This window comes from Osmerus eperlanus, chromosome 19 (assembly GCF_963692335.1).
Source record: "Osmerus eperlanus chromosome 19, fOsmEpe2.1, whole genome shotgun sequence".
Lineage (NCBI taxonomy): Eukaryota > Metazoa > Chordata > Actinopteri > Osmeriformes > Osmeridae > Osmerus > Osmerus eperlanus.
The window spans coordinates 6,973,984-6,991,531 of record NC_085036.1 but is presented as its reverse complement, the minus strand read 5'-3'; the positions used below and the strand labels follow the sequence as shown (position 1 = coordinate 6,991,531).

Here is a 17,548-nt window from a genome sequence, read left to right as displayed (position 1 = left end):
CTCAGAAAAAAACATATCAAAGCCTTTTTATCCATGCGGAGGAAACCAGATCTTTTCATGGAGAAAGAAATCCATACTCCAGCTGCAGTAGAGTCTTGGGTTGAAAGGAGAGGGTTGTTTGACTTCTACCACAGAATTGAGTACCAATGCAATTGCTTGATAACTTGCCATTTAAATATTAGAATCAGAATCAGAATGGGATTTACTCGCCATGAAAGTTTGCACAGACAGGGAATTTGCTTTGGCAGGAAGGTGCATTACTGTTATGTTCCTCTATCAGTCTTTGATCCTAGTCTTGATTAATCCAGTTACAACTAGGCTTCACAAAGTTGCCACCTTAAGTTAATTAAGAAGTGGTGCGTTACCAAACAAGGATTGTAGGTTAGCGTATTGAGTGATTACATCCTGTGGAAGTGTACCGTTTACATTTTCAAAAGAGGGTGTATAATCCAGAAGTCTATCGACCATTTCCTGTATATCTAACTCTCTCTCATACAATCTCCCGCCTAATACTGTCCCCACAGGACGAGGGGGTCAAAGATCACCAAGGCTCATTTAGCTTGTGACATGTTAGTTCCTGGGAAAACATGTTGTTAGGAAACATATGTTTCAGTGGCATCAAAGGGAACATACGATGATGCATGCATGCATGACAATGAGGGTTGAGATCAAGATGATCAAATTTAAAGGGATAGGATCCTTGAATAATTTACCTAATAAATGATTAGCATTTTTGATTTTTGGAAAGCAACATCATTTAAAAAAGACAGCACACACCAATTTTGTGTTTGTATAAAAGATATTTACTTCAATTATCACACCTAGGGTGCTAGTGAATAATAATAACAATAATAATAAGAACAATAATACATTGTGAGTTTCATACAGTGATATTGCTTCTCCATATTGTATAGGGACTGTCTTACAGTGCTGAGAACAGACTACATGACTTAAAATGACCAAAAATTGAAAGGAACCAGATTAAAGTAAAAAAACAAAACAAAAACAAACAAACAGGAGAACCAACTGAAGGAGGTTTTCTTATTTTCTTTCTCTGTGAGGGAAGAATCAACCTCTCTTTGCCAATGATCATGAGGCCTACAACTGCTGAATAGAAAAATAGAACAGCGGACGGCAACCAATCATACCTCGCTCTCGACTGAGGAGGTGGGGGGTTGCCAATGGCGATAGTGACACAAGGACTCCGCTAAAAGTAGTTTCCACCTGAGCTTTGAGATACACAACTAAACCAGCTGAGATGGTGGGAGGGTTCCTCACTTTCAAAGCAGTCAGTAAAAAAGAAAAGGTTACGCACACTTAAATGAAAGAAAGAATTGCAGCCCTTAAAACTGCGAGAAACTCGTTCAACACAAAAACACACGCAACATTTTAAGAGTGCCTGAAACCCCCCCACTGGACAATGTTTCTCATTTGCCCACGTTAAATCCATGATTTAAAATGACGTGTCTGAAGAAATGTGAATTATTCTGAAACTCTTAGGTTAGAAGTGCCACTTGCGTTGAAAAAGACACTTTTTTGGTTGAAGGGATTTTTCTTTTCGTAACATTGTTAACTTCAATGTGAAGTCTGGTTAACACAAATCACACAACCTTCATGAGGAATCGCACAAATAAAAATGTATATGGAAGCTATATCTGTACAACGAAGGTCTCTGAACACACTGGCGTAGGCCAAAAAGAGCTCAGCAATAAACTTATTATTCAAGGGACAAAAAATGGTATTTCCACCTGTGAAAAAAGAATTGACTAATATTTGGTATAAAATCTTCTCTTATCCATTTAAAAAGCAAAAAGTAAATCATGTTAGTCTCAATTATTTCCGAAAATCTACAGTGTCTATTGTAACAGGCATTCTCAAGTTCTGATACTGATATGACAGTTTGTAACCTATGTATATTTAGATACTTTATACACAGAAAGGAAAGGGAACCAAACAGCAATTTAACATTTACAGTAGATCCAACAAACTGAAAATCAGATGTGTGACTGAGAACAGGGCTGGAGACCTCTGGCACTTATCAGGTTGACTGAGGGTGGGGCAAATGAAACCATCCTCATCCAACTCCTAACACTCACACACACGCACACACACACACACAGTCAAAATTCCCTTAGGCTTGACAAAGTAGTGTACCAAATTTGAAATCATCTGCTGAAAAATATACCTCTTGCGAAGGTTGCTTATAAACCTGGTAGAAGAGTAGTAAAGGTGAGGAGCCAACGTCTTGGCAGGTATAGCTAGCTTTGTTCTTTATGGAGTCATCGTCTAGGACAGCCTGACAACAAAGATCACTGATTCTGACAAAGTACCAAGTTATGGCCAAACAAAGTTAGAAACAATCTTGTGTTTGTCAAATTTGAAAATGGTTCCTAAAATGTGTGACTATGAATGAGTAATGGAGACACTGAGCAGAGCTGAGGCTACCTGACAGGGCGTCATTCTGCTCTTATATCACTGAACACACCACTAGATCCAGTAGCAGCAAGGGGTTGTGGGAGACGGAGTTCAGGCAACCTTCACTGACTGCTCAAAATCACACTCAGATGTAGTTCATGAATCGCTGAGCTGGTTTCTAACCCACTTCTGAGAAACTTCACTACGTATGAAGAGAAATGCCGTATGACAACCCACCTCAACCTCAAGTCAACCTTTGCCATGATCATGAGTAATTCAGTTGACAATGTCAAATGTCTGATCTCCTCGATCACCTGTCTGATCTCCCCAATAACCCAAACAAATTGTCAATCCCTGACCGACTTCTGAGACTTGATAGAAAAAAAAGGAACATAAAATGTTAAATTCAATCTTCACTTTAAACTGGAAGGCAAACCAATGAAAGGAAAAAATCCAAATTTGCATCAAACTTTTGGCAAACATTGTCAAAAACCTTGTGACACTACTCGTGACTTTTGACACTGGAAAAGCAAAATCAAAAAAGGCAAAATGAGTGTAAAAACACAAAGAGAATGGGGCTCGATATGTGTCATCATACGATACAAGAATCAAGGCATTGGTCTTCATTTGTACGGTGATAAACGTTGGTTTTACAAATAACTTAAGGAAAAAAATGAAATGATTTGAGGGTCATACGAGAAATGTGAATCCGTGATACACAAACACCATGAGACAAGCGCTGTCTAATGCTAATCGTTCTGCAGGTAACCAAGTACCATTGCAGAAGTGGGAGGTTTTCATAATTCTGACAAGGGAAAAACAGAGCTAAACAAACCCACTCCACAGAGAACTACCAATACTTCGACAGTAATAAACATAAAACAAAACCCATAGTAATGCTTAACAACTTGCTATAAGGATATAATTAATCTGTACAATTTTATATGACAGTGTATATAATATTGATAGCAATCTGCTAAATTCTATAGAAAAATATTTGCAAAGGGCAAATTCCTGAAATTCATCCAAAAGAATCACATGGATTCCGCAACAAATTGTACACTGTTTGACTGAACACCAGACTCCACCAAAAAAATCCTGGGTTTTTTCTTATTAACAACAGAAAACACACAAGGGAACAGAAGCACAAAAACGGCACAAACATGCAAAATGCCCTTTGTATAAACCAGTGTAGCTTTGGGTGCTTGCTCCAGGACTTGTCTGTGAAATCCTGTCCCCTAGTTCTTCATGATATCTTACCCGTTCTTTTCAGAAAACTACAGACAACTTTGTAGCTACAAAAAAAAAAAAAAAGTGACCAACACTAAAGATAACCTTTCCCTGTCAATGGCAGAAATATACATGCCGTATGAATAAGAGCAAAGAATATAGGATCGATCCCAACCTGTTTAATGCAGTACATCATCTTATAAACACAGGCTGTTCTTTATGACCTCTACTTGAACAGGTGCTAGACTGTACTAGTAACTGTCAGACATGTTCAAGCCTGATTTGGTCCTTTTGTTAGACTGGGTATCGCTTCTGTGGGATATTACGTCTTGACTAGTCTGGTTTCTCCCATACTACTGTTGCCTCAAGTAACAAGTCCAACAACCTAATGTCATATGTGAAGCACACCTACAGTATAACAAGGACAATGACCAATGTTCTGTGTGAAATTAACCTATTGCATGGGGACAATGAGGTGGGGGAGACGGTCACATGACTACATCCAATGACACAAGGACAATTTGATAATGGGGGAAATGGTACAAACTCATTCAATCACTTTGGTTTCTACTTCTAGCAGGGTGACTTTCTTTAGCTCAGAGTGCACAACCCCCCCCCCCCCCCCCCCCCCTTAAATGGAACGATACTCCAACACGAAACAAATTGACCTGTGAAAAGGGAATAAAAGATGGGAGGTTGATGGTGCTCGATCGTAAAGAAATGTCTCTTTGTGTTTTAAAAATGCCTTCCACAAGTCCATCATACTGTAACAACAAAAAGGATAAGAGGGACGCCCTACCACACACGGAAGTTCATATCTGGGGCGTTTAACGGACTGTATTGGCATCACCTCTTGAGCATTTTCCTGACAAAAGGCGCGGCTGACTAAAACCTTCGGGAGTGGCGGACTAAAACAACACGTAATGTCGCTTCCATGTAATGACTGCACACGGCTCTCCCAAGAGGAGATGGACATTAAAAGGAAGATGGGATGGACGCGAGACCACAGTCCAACAGACCCGAGACAGCTTTACTGCATTCAATTATTATGGGCAACAAAAACTTTACAATATCGATACTTGGATCATTTAAGGCAAAGGCACTCCTATAGGAATAAGAGGTGGTCTTGAGATTAAAAACTCACAGACCAATAAGTGCTAAACTGACAAGTCAGCTTAATGATGCTGAATAATCTAAGCCTTTTTTGAAAGGTAGTATTTTGGGGTAGTAAATTTACGTTTCACTTGTCAAAACAACTACTTAAACAAAACCTGTTATGCTTAAACAAAACAGTTGCAGAACTTGTGCTTTTATGTGATTAACAATTCTAATGATCTAATTTGACCATCCGTTTCGGTACAAAATCGGAACCAGCTAAGCGTGACTGCTGTGGCTTTGCCAAGCTGGCAATGTGGCACTTGCGGGAGCCTGGTTTGAAACCAGGCCGGTATGCAGTGGTTTCTGGTACTGTGCCCACTCCACTGCCCTCCAGAAGGGATTTAATCCCTCCAAGCCTTGCTGAAGGAGGAGCAGTCGAATGGCAGGCATCGTCGATCCAGAAAACCAGGCAAACTATCATGGCTCCCAATGGGCTACCATTTATTGTGCAGCAAATTGGCAAGAACGTCTACTTCTGCTATTTGCCAATAATCTCTTAGTTACATGATCTCTAAAGGTCAGAATAGGCTAAATTGGGGCATGCAGTTACTTTGACCCCTTTTTAAGGGTTTTTGGTCAGTAGTGCTTTGTGCTTTCAACACCATAACTCTGTTATTGTTAAGAGAAAAGCCCCAGGATGAATTTACAGTGCCAAATATACTTGAAGTTGACCGCATTCGAAATTTGCATCAGGTCAAAAATCTTACAATATTCTTTTGTTGTAGTTACGCCGTTACAGTTTCAATACATTTAGAAAAATCTAATATGAAAGTGATGCCATGGAAATGAACAAAATATGAAATAGGTTCTTCCTTTTGGAGGTGCATGGAAGTTTATAGCTTATGTTTTCAAATAACTAGCTAGCCTTGTGCAGTCACATGTTGCCCATATCAGTCCAGGTAAAGAACCTAACACACGCCGGGCCCACAGATAAACACGGTTGCGTCACGTTCACACTTGTTACCTGCCACCAGCATCTCAATAAATCGCTCTGTTGGTCGGTCCACAAAAAGTTGTCCGCAGCCATTGTAAATTTGCGCTTGTCTTACAGTACGATCCTATCATTACTTATTCACAATATTGAAATGTGACAACGTTATTGCATAAAGGTGAATACTGTTATAAGGGGTGATTCTGAGGTGATGCCAATAGGAAGTCCCAAGCCTGCAGATGCTATCTCACGGATGCTACCTCACCAATAACAGTCTCTGGATCCAACATCCCTGTGGTGCACGGTGTGAACTGAAAGAGTAGGTTGAAAACTGTGACAATATTGGCTTGCTGTCATTGCCGCTTGCAAATGTGATCTATACTCCTGGAAAATACATACTTTCCAGACATACAAGTAATGTAAGAAAAATAAAAACAAATCTAAATAATGAACGGTGAATGCACCATGACGCAATCCTTATTGACATGTCATTACATTGCTCTCGTTTCAGATAAAACCATATTCATGACACTGTCAAAACATCTTCAAAGATCACTAATATACATGTATGACAACTACATCTCGTACGCATAACCCAATACTGCCGGCAGTCTATCAGTCTATAAAACAAAAACAAAACAATATTGTAACACGACCCCCTTATAGTCCCTTCCATACAACAATATCATAAAAAAACAGATATTAAAATAAGACGTATAAATGTGAAATACAGCACCTATAAATAAGCAGAAAAAACAAAACAAAAAAAAGTCTATGTTGAAGATATCTACTGTGAGTCTTTTTTTAATATATGGCAATACAGTGGCCCTACTGTATTGTGAGACTGCTACGCCAAAAGCCATAACTGAGAAACCAGCTGAAACGAGAGAGAACGGGGGGGTGGCAGTTGTGCACGTCACGTGCGCGCAGGTATGTACAAATCAAAGTCACGCAGACTTAGAAAAACACACAGACACACTCGCGCAAAGGGGGCGCGCGTGCGGCGGAGCGGGGCGAGTCCGAGCTCACGCCGCGACGCCCCCCCCCCCCCCTCCTTATGGGTACGTGCATACAAAAGTGAATCGCGCACGCGCCGTCGGCGTGCGCTTTCGTCCTTTTTTTTGTACGCGTGTGCGTGCGTTGACATACACACATACACAAACACACGGGAAAGAGGCAGTGGGAAGGCAGGCACTGTGAGCTTGTGGCATAGGAGGAGAGGAAAGAGAGGGGGAGAGGTGGTGGTGGTGGGGGGGGGGGGGTTTGGCGCTGTGTGCAGGGCAGGGTCTACGATGCTAGTATGTCTCGGGTGGGATAGGGGAGGTGGGGCCGTATAAAACTATTCTCTTGGTTTCTTCCATTGACCCGTGTCAAGTGATCTTCCTTTTCCTCTGAGATATATTCCCCCCCCTGGGCTTGTCAAGAGTGATGGGTGAAAGGGGAGGCGACTGGTGCTCCTGATCAGACGAGGAGTGTTGGATCAGAAACCTTGTCACACACGGTAGTCAAGGAAGCTTGCAAATGAGGACTGCTTGGAGATGCCGCGACAGTACTTTGGATGTTAGTTTTGGTACCGATCGTTCATGTCAGGATTTGAACATTGTACTAATATTGCTTGGCACAGTTTGGTACACTTGATCTCTTGACATCGAAGTAACGCAAAATGGCCGCACCAGGAGAATATATGTCAGAGGGCTTTAATGAAGTGACGTTTGATAGGCTCGTCCGTGGTCAGTCCCGTCTTGCCTGTGGACGCACAGAGCGAGGCTATCTGTCGGTCTCCATCTCAGTGCGCCGCACACCGGGACTCCTGGAATCCCTTCAGACTTCCTCTCGTCTTGTCTTTTGTTTTTTACAATGTACATATATACACACAACCGCCGGTAAAGAGTGGAGAGATAGAGAGCCTGAAGCTTGGAATATACAGTAAAGTGAGCTGTGCATCTCCTGGCTTTTTCACCCAATGAAACGCAAGCCTCTCCTCCGAGGGCCAGTCTGTGAAGGCCATCGGCTCCACTGCCCGCCCCCAGTTCTGAGGTCTCAATAGTGTGGTTTATGTGGTTAAAGAGGTTAAAAAGCAGATTCTGTTCTTTTCTTTTCAAAAATATCTTGACTGAACACGAGTTCTCTTTTCCACAAACTTGTATACCTTTGTTTTTGTTTTTTGTCTTTGTCTTTTTAGTTTTTTTCTCAAACCTGATTTTGGCCTAAAATGGAGTGTATTAAACAAACACTGCCGGAGTCACCGAAATGGCGTCTCCAGAAGTCGGTTAAAGCTATGAAAGAAATGTGCACTACTTTTCAAAGAGCTTCTAGATCACTCACGAGAAAACACTAAGTCAGCTACCACAAATTTTTTCAGATTTTTACCTTTTTCCCGACATGACCGTTGCATTTCTATGGTGAACGCAGAAAATTGTGAATTAAAGTGATATTTCTTCACCATTTTTCTCAACAATTGATAATTAGTATTTTCACTTTTTTCCAAATATTCAGGAATCAAAACTAGCATTGTTTAGAGTCGACCGACTGTGCAATCTCTTAGTGGCAACCAAATTGCTATAAAAGGTGATGTTTTTTTTCTTTCCCATAGGAGAAAAGAATTTGAGAAAAAAAAGAAAGTTGATTCCTTGTAGTTCATAGCGTATTAAGAGTTCCATCACCATTAGATGGTGACTTTTGGGGCTCGGAAGGGAAGGTTGGGTTCGACGTAAGTTCCTCTGTCTTGCAAGCGCTAGTTCCTGAGCGCTTGGCTTTTTGATGTAATTTCTCTCGGACAGTCCTTACAGAAAACGTCAAACAACTGCAATGGAGTAGAACCCCATAGAAAACAGGGGAAAAAAAGGGGAGGAACATTGTAACAGTTTAGTCTGCTTGATGTGGTGAAAACTCACTGAGCGAACAAGGTTAGAAAAACTTTGAGGTGGCGATAAATCTCTCAAAGGGAAACACACACAAACACACACGCACACACACAAACACAAATAAAACACAAAATTGCTTTTCTAGACAGTTTTCTCCTGTGAAGTGCCGCTTCTTTGTGAGTAGCGCATTCTCTCTCGTCTCTTTCGCACCTTTGGCCGGTGGTGTTCAGGCCCTGTGGCCAGCAGGGCTGTCTTAAGTGCTTTCGATTCATCCGAAACAAAACCAGGTTGCTGTCATCGGTTAGTTTCAACTCCCCCAAAAATCTCGACACCCTCTTTGATATGAAAAAGTCTTAAAAGACGCCAGTTCCTTGTCTGGCAGCACTGCACCAGGCTTGGCCTTGGACTGTGCAGTCAGGGCACTAGAAAAATAGCAACTCTTTCTTCCCAGGTGTATGGGCTGTGAGGGCCTGTATTAGAACTCCCATTCATGGGGCTCATCTTTGCTGGCGGCCTTCTCCAGGCGGTGGATGATATTATTTAGGTTGGCTGCTTTCTTCTTGCGCAGGCTGCTGTCTCGGGGGTTGCGGGCGGCGGCGGAAAGATGGCCGCCGTCCGGGAAGCTGAACAGGCTGTCCAGGGCGCCGCCCTTGTGGTGGCCGCTGGTACCTGCGGTGCCGGCCGTGCCGCCGTCGTCCCTGTGGTCGGGCCCGCCCTCCCCCTCGGAGGCTCCTCCCCCTCCGCCGCCCCCCGCGTGCTCCGGGCCGGGGCGGCCCTCCACCGTGCCGTCCGACTCCGTGCCGTCGCAGCTGTCGCCCTCGCTGGCCTTGCCCGCCCTGGTGGACGGAGAGCCGCCCTCGCCGGCCGCCGCCTGGATCTCCTCGATGAACAGCTCCCGTCGGATACGAGACCTGCCGGCAAACAATTGCACCGTTAACGACCAGCCTGGTTACGTGGGAACACAGACTTTGTCTGTACGATCGATCGATTCACCATCAACTGTAAATGATCATGAATCAATAACGGAATGAAGAAAAAGCCGGTGTCCTCCGCGTACCTGTAGTTGTGGAACCAGTTGATGACGGTGCTGGTCTTCAGGTTGAGCTGGGAAGCGAGCTCCTCGATGGTCTTGGGGGAGGGGTATGGCTTCTGCTGGTAGGCCCTCTTCAGCGCCTCCTTCTCCTCGGGGGCCAGCACCACGCGGGGCTTCTTCAGGTGCTGCTGGGGGGGCTGCTGCTGCTGCTGCTGCTGGGGGTGGGGGTGGAGGTGGGCCCCGTGCTGGGGGCTGCCGCCCTGGCTGAAGTCGCCCCCCGACAGGCCCCCGTCGCCGCCCTGGCTCTCGCTCACTGAGCTGTGGCGCCGTTTCATGTAGGCTGAGGAGAGAGGTGGGGACAGGGGGAGGAGGGGTTGACTGCGACGGCTGCTTCAAAGTTGAGGGGGGTGCGGTTGTAGGGTTCTCTTTTCACGTTTTTAAGGAGTTTATTGGGGATTTCTAGACAAACATTCCACCAAACTATTCCCTCACAGACGAACAGACCACAGGACAGACCGCCAGCTTGTCTGCTACTATCAAATAACACAAGAACATCTACAGGGCATGTGCTCTATGCAAATATTCAGCCATATGAATGACTTTGCATGCTACCCTGAGAAGCCAACCGTGTGCACAGCAACCAACCAGCTCTCTGAGAGGGACTCCCCAGCAGGTGGCAGTATCATCTCAGGCATGGTTTATTCAGCGGCAGCATTCTCGCAGAGGGTGGTGAGGTTACCTTGTAGAACAATGAGGGCACACCTCGACGCCCCTCCCCCAACCCATCTCCAGCTCATTTACACAAGATGCACAGGCCCTCAGACAAGCCACGTTAGTGAAGTCATTTTTTGGCCTTTTGACAACTACACAAATTAAAGAAGGGGGTTGTCATATTTTCGGGTCGAAATGGACATTTCCAGTTCGAAAGTTTGTCAGGAAGGACAGAAGGACGGACGAACCAGGTTGGATAAATATAGTTGGAATTAAAAGACGTGCTAGCAAATGTGACGGTTTCCCCTCGCGACAATAATGAGCTGTGAGATGCTCGTGAAAACCGGCAAACGATCGCAGCCATCTGAGCGTAGAGCCTCAGAGCCCTGGCTGTGAGCTGAGCCAGACGCCTGGTCTGGGTGGACAAGGAGGCGTCCGAGGCATCCTCGCTAATGAACGATCCCCCGCGGTTAGCCTCCGTGCTACGCTAAGGCGCTAGCCCACCGACCCGAGCCACGCCACGCCGCGCCGCAATGGGGGGAGCGAGAGAGAGGGGGGAAAAAAAAAGGACCAGCAATGTCACTTTCCACCCCAGGAGAAGTGTTAAACAGGCCTAATCACTCCCAGAATGTTCACTTAGCTGGCGGAGGGGTGTGCAGGGCGACAGAGCGAAGGGGAGGCGGAGGCGGGGGGGGGGAGAGAGGGGACTCTATGCACTGATGAGTGCATTGGACTTTAAATAAGCAGGCCCTGGAGAGGCCGGGGCCTGTCGCGTCTGATGAGCCACTCTGACATCCAGCGCCCAGATCGATCTGGACAGCGCCCGAGAAGCGCATCCCCCCTCCCCCCCACCCTTCATACGCGGATACACACACAAGCCTGTACGCAAATATGGACACAGTGGGCTGATAGACATACCAACACACTCTTTTCTACCACCCCCCCCCCCCCCCCCCCCTCCTCCCCTTCTTGTTCAGCAGGAGCCGTGGGCATGTGGGCTGTGACTCGCCGGCCCGGGGACACATCTGGGCTATTATAGGAGGAAAAAAGAGCAATCAGAAATGTCCCCCCCCTCCCCCCCTCCTCTCTCACTTCCTCTCGCTCGCTCGCTCACCTCATCCCTCCCTCTCTCTCTACAGCTGGTTTCATTCCCTGATCTCCGGCGCTCCGCCGCATTTTTAGGAGAGCAATATCGTGGCCTTGCCTGTGCAAACACAATACCAGGACTTTATGGGGACAGAAACTAGGTCCGTCAAGGTCCGTGACATGGTGTCGGTGCCAACTCTCTTCTGAGGAAACGGGTATCTATTATTCCACGCAGCGAAATAGCAGCTTATTATGCGAAGGCTGTAACACCCACGCAAACCTTTTAGAGTCCACTTCAAGAGGTAAATGGTGTAGGAGGGCCTGAACCGGGGACTGAAAAAAGGAACAGGGGGGGAGAGGGTGGATGGAGAGAGAACCGTGTTTACCTTTCTTCTCCATGCGCTTCATGTCCATGAGCTTCTCCACGTTGCGCGGGTCGCTCAGCCACAGCTGCATGCGGACGAAGGGCTCCCGGCCCTTGAGGCTGAGCTTGTGCCAGGGCTTGGGGCGGGCCAGGAGGTCCGACACCGAGCCCTGGGTCAATCCCAGGATGGTCTCCCCGAACAGGCGCTGACCTTGAGCGAGAGAGCAAGAAAGACTGTCAAGCAAACACGCATTCATAGCCCTTCACAGACTATATTCACTGTTTACTTCCCATCAAAGCACAAGGAAGAACAGACGTTGAATACTTTTCTTGTGCTGGTTCTTTCCAGTGCATAAATACCTGCTAGAATATAAACTAAACTAGACTGTCACGTGTCATTTAAATGACCTAGCACTGGAGAGGCCTACATCAGAAACTTCAAAACTTGGCAGCGATTTGTCAGCAACTGTGGCTGTCTTCAATGGCAGAAGAGAAAGTTTAAATAGTCTTTGACTGGTTGTTTGAGCCCGTCGATGTTTCAAGAACAAAATAAAGCAGGGAGAGAGAAGAAGAAAAAAAAGCGGGTCTGGATTCACATAAATGCGAAAAAACAACAAGCGAGGCCTGTGTCTCTGTTCAACTCTGTTCGCAGCATAAACATTCACCGCAGCACACCACAGGTTCTTGAAAGGCTTCAAACGCTGGCGAGCTCTCACGCTGAGCCGAGTGGAGCTCCGCTTCCCCTTCCTGTGTCTCAGGGGAGGCCTCAAACGTGCCTTTGGCAATGGGGGGGCTCGCTTTTTTATTTTATTTCCCCGCACTCTACAGCGTTTCATTCAGGTGAGTTGAGCGGGGGGGGGGGGGGGTGCTGGAGAGGAGGAGGAGGGGGTGCAGAGGCAGGGGCTCGGAGGAGATGTAAGGCACGGCTGAAAGGCGTGGGATTTGGGAGCGCTCCTCTACAGAGAAGAGAGGAGGGGAGGATGATGGGTAGACAGCATGGGAGCGGAGAGAAAAAAGGGAGCAGGTGACGCCGGCCCCGCTGAGAGAATGTCTGTGTGTGTGTCTTGTGTGTGTGTCCGTGTATGCGTGTGTGCGCGCCAAGGCATGGTTCCCTTTCCTATTGGGGTCAGACAGAAGCTTTCTTTGTGCTTCACAGTGCAACACCTGCCATGTACAGACCCACACACAAACACAGAATCGCTAGCACTGTAGCCAGCCTCGGTTAGCTTAGCGGTAGCCTCGCAGATCCAGACTCTGTATACGACAGCTTACACCAGAGTGAACTTGTTCATCCATTCTATTTGAACAGCGCAGCTTTAATGAAATCACGGATTTCTATTGGCCATAAATCAAAGGCGCCACCTGAAAAATAGATGGTGGGTCGCCGCCCACTCCACCACCTTATCTCAAAAAGAATTGGATTTGGGGCCAACCTGGGGGAATAGATATTTTCATGAAAGAAGCCCCCTTTGTGCTCTAAATACTCCACCTACGTGTGTGTGTGTATGTGTGTATGTGTGTGTGTGTGTGTGTGTGGGGCAGAAGACGCGAGGCGGACAAATCACAATCATTTGTCACATTTGCGGCCACCACTTCGGCTCCGGTTTGTTAGCGTGCGTCATTCCGCAGCTGGGTGTAGGCCACGGCCCCGTCGTAAATCACTCCGACGAGAGACGCGGCATCAACAGGCAGCCAAACACGGTCCCACTCTCCCCTCGCTAGCCGGGGGGGCAATATCGGCGTGCACCCTCTTAGCGGCTAGGCTAACCGAGGGCTAGGCTAGGCGAGTTAGCGGCCGGACGAGGTAGCGGTTTGGCCCTGATAGCTCCGTGAATGGCTCTGAAGAGGGTCCCTTAAACGATGCCATCCATCACGGCAGCGGTGGGGGGGGTCCTGGAGCTGGAGCTTCTAGGAGCCGCCAGACAGGAGACGTGCTCTGGTCTAGGGGACCCGGGGGGGGGGGGTGAGGCTTCCTCTCCCTCTCTCTCCCCCCCCCTCTCTCCCCCTCTCTCTCTCCCCCTTTCTCTCTCTCCCCCTTTCTCTCTCTCTCTCCCTCTCTTTCTTTCTCCCTCTCTCTCCCCCTCTCTCTCTCCCTCCCCCTCTCTCCCCCTCCCTCTCCCTCCCCCTCCCTCCCTCCCTCCCTCCCTCCCTCTCTCTCTCTCTCTCTCTCTCTCTCTCTCTCTCTCTCCGTCTCTCCCTCCCTCTCTCTTTGTCTCTCCCTCTCTCTGGAGATCTTCCACCAGACCATCTTTTCCAAAATGTGGTCTAACTGACAGCTGTGAGAGGCGCAGCACCTACAGGTCCAGCGTCGTGTTGTAGCTCCGCGTCGTCTCTGTATCCATCCAGGTTGCGGCGCACAAACAAAACGGGGCTAGGCTGGAGGATCTGAGCGGTTTAAACGGGCCGAGCGCCATCCGTTAGCCTGGGACCGGCTCCACGGCTAGCTCGCCGTCGAAAACCAGGAAGCACATGCCCAGAGAGGGGCTGCGCTGGCTGTGATAGTAACTTATGCCTTCCAAGGACAATGGGGGAAACTGTGGGTTTTTTCAGTGTCTTTGTTGTGAGACAGCAGAGCAGAGCATGGTTAATTTTAGCTAAGGGGGTCGCTAATGAGCTCGCTGGCCGGGTTGCGGGGCGCGGCGCTTGGCTAATTCCTCTGCTTTGGCAGCCCAGCCACGATGGCGGGGCAAAGAGCACATCCCAGGCTGTGGAGCGGAGCTAATGCGTACAATGATGGCACACATGCCGAACTCGGAGCAACATTACGCTCTTTTGAAGTGTGCGGCGAATCGCGGCGAGGGCTTTTGAACAGTAATTAATGAAGTCATTCATTTCCAGCAGGAGGGACTGTTGTGTCGGGAGGATGCCGCCTGGTGAACGTGGTCTTAAAGGCGCGTTCTGCCAGAAAATGGCTGCCTTGCGTCATGCATTTGAGCACGGAGGAGCTGAACGCGACTCAAGTCCCGCGTAAACTCAAAGAGCGAACTTCTCCAGAACTTCTTAATGAAGTATTAAAATGTCATTAAAGACGTGGTGGCGGTGGAGCGTGCCGGGGACAACCTGAGGGTGACACGAGGAGAGAAAAAACACTTACCCCAGCAAGAGTGGGTTTACTCTGACGTCACAAGAACGTACCAAGTAGACCCACGATCCCAAGTCGCAGGTTAAAATGAGGGGGTTTTGGGGTGGAGAAAACAAACCAACAAACCGTTTCGACTGAATTCGATTGTGACTCACCGAGGTTGTTGTCGGTGAGCACCTCCTTGACCTTCTTGGTGATGACGTAGGTGTCCAGCTCCGGCGACATGGCCACCATCTCCTGGATGCTGAGGCCCGAGTGTCCGGGCACGGGCAGCGGCGTGCCGGGCTGCGACTCGGACGGCTCGCTGGGCTCCCTGGCGGGGGGCTCGCGGGCCCCCCCTCCCCCGCCCGCCCCGCCCGCCTGCTCGCCCAGGCTCTTGACGGACTCCTCGGCCGAGCTCAGGGGCGACTCCGGGGCGGGGCTGCAGCTGGCAGAGGTCTTTGGGGTGTTTTCTGTCAGAGGGAGGAGGGAGGGCCGGGGGTAGAGGGGGGGTTAGAATGAGAGAGTGAACCGGGCCCTTGAAAGAACACAAAACACATTTGTGAATTCTCGATCCACAATCACAAGGGAACAGCCCAAAACCCCCACCCCAAGCCAGGTGCCTCCCCTCATCCAACTCCCAGATACGGGGAAACCCGGTTGTACGACGACCCGCCCCCCCCCCCCCCCCCCCTGTTAGTCGACTCCTAACCGACTAACTAGGAACGTCGACGTGACACTGGCATCCAACCTGGCGTCCGACACTCCCCCCCACCCCTCCCTCGCAGGGCCCAGAGCTGCTGCCTCTCCCAGGGCCTCGCAAGCATCCTCTGCCCCCGTGCTCCGTCAAGCAGGCGGCTATCGCGCCGCACTCAGCAGAGTGACTGGCGCTAACGGTCTCACCGGGGAGCCTGTCATCTCCGCTAACTCCCCCGCCGCCTCCCCCTGCCCAATGGCTGTGTGATGGGCCGTCGCACGGCCAATCAATTCTCCCCCCTGCGACGGGCCACTGTCAGAGATGAGTGGAGAGGGGAGAGGAGGGGGGAGGAGTGAAGAAGAGGTGGCTCGGGGGGGGAGATGGGAGGGATGGAACATTTAAGAGAGGGTGAGTGAAAGAGAGAGATAGAGAGAGCGACGAGAGAGATGGAAAGGGGAGAAGACGGCAAGAGAGTGAGACGGAAAGAGAGAGAGAGAGAGAGGGTGCAGAGTGCAAAATCACCGCGTGTGCAATTTTCCTCCCCATCTGTGGAGGAAAACGCACGTCGAGTTGCATTGGCAGGAGAGCGCCTGTCAGTGGGAAAGATCAGATAAGTGTGCGTGTGTGTGTGTGTGTGTGCACACACACGCGTGTGTGTGTGTGCGCGCGTGAGCGCTGCCTGTACACCGTACACGCGACGACTGATAAGATTTACGATCCCGCTCCTTTTTACACTAAATCAAAGTCGAACACAAGGCATCAGAGATGTAAATTAAAAAGGCCTGTCACATTTCAGGCAATTGTTCAACGGCGAGCACACAGCCAAGACACACAGCGTCTGCTCGTCAGACATGACACCCCGTCACATGCAGACGAGGCCAGGAGCATCGCGTGTGTCTGGGTATTTTGCCAGTGTGTGTGTGCACGCTTTGGGGTGTGCGAGACAACACTTGCGCGACAGGAAGTGTGTGTGCGAGACACAGACCACCGAGGGCGTGTGGTTGAAGAAGAGGGGAGGGGGGGGGGGTGAAAGGTTAGGTGGACGTGTAAGGAATGATGTCTGTGTAAACGGAGCGCGCGTGTGTGTGTGTTCCAAGTGTGCCGTCTCTCCCTCTCTGTCTCTGTGTCACACAGGCAGAAGGGCTACCCTGCGTAAGGGGCAGGCAGCCAGGAGAGGAGGCACACCTCATCAGTCTCTCCCAGACAAGGCCACGATGAAGGCCACAGCGGGGGGAGGGAAGGAGGGAGGGGGGGGACGGGGAGGAGGGGAAGTGCTTGATTAGCTAGGAGCTACGAGCCCACACACACACACACACCACCCACACAAGGTCCCTTTGGTCCAACCGCCCACCACCTAGGCCAGGGACAGGGGAGTGCGAGTATATTTGAGGGGCAGGCGCAAGGGTGTGCGTGTGTGTGAGGGCATGGGTGTGTGTGCGTGTTGGCAGGGACACAGGGAAAGTTGGGTGTCAAACTGTGAGAGTGTGAGAGGCCAGAGGAAGGGTGGATAACAGTGTGTGTGTGTGTGTGTGCGAGGAGCAGAGAGAGAGACAGAGAGAGAGAGACAGAGAGACAGATAGAGACAGATAGAGACAGATAGAGACAGATAGAGACAGATAGAGACAGAGAGAGACAGAGAGAGACAGAGAGAGACAGAGAGACACAGATAGAGACAGAGAGAGACAGAGAGAGACAGAGAGAGACAGAGAGAGAGACAGAGAGACTATAAAACAGTGAAGGCACTGGCTTGGAAGCACAAAAAAGACCCTAACAAACCAATCAACTCAAAGCAACAACAGCGTTTCCGCGGGTGAGGAGGGAAGAGCGACGCAGCTCCCCCCCCCCCCCCACATCTGCCCCGGCCCCCCCCCTTCCCCCTGCAACTTCCTCGGAGCACTTCAGCCCGCAAACGACTCCAACGCGGGGAGGCAGAGGGCATCACCAGCCCAGCGGTGAGCCCCGTCTGCCCCGGCCAGGCCCCTTGAACGCGGGGCCGGC

General features: G+C 49.1%; 1 protein-coding gene across 1 annotated transcript in view; it reads right to left on the bottom strand.

Moving 5' to 3' along the window:
* Positions 1-780: 780 nt before the first annotated feature.
* The window catches only part of cux1a (cut-like homeobox 1a), a 111,573-nt gene continuing 94,805 nt past the window's right edge, over positions 781-17,548 (bottom strand). The window contains 4 exon segments of the mRNA XM_062484918.1: positions 781-9,509; positions 9,656-9,971; positions 11,815-12,003; positions 15,030-15,326. Of these exon segments, the coding sequence (XP_062340902.1) occupies positions 9,074-9,509; positions 9,656-9,971; positions 11,815-12,003; positions 15,030-15,326 (1,238 nt within the window). The 3' untranslated portion in view covers positions 781-9,073.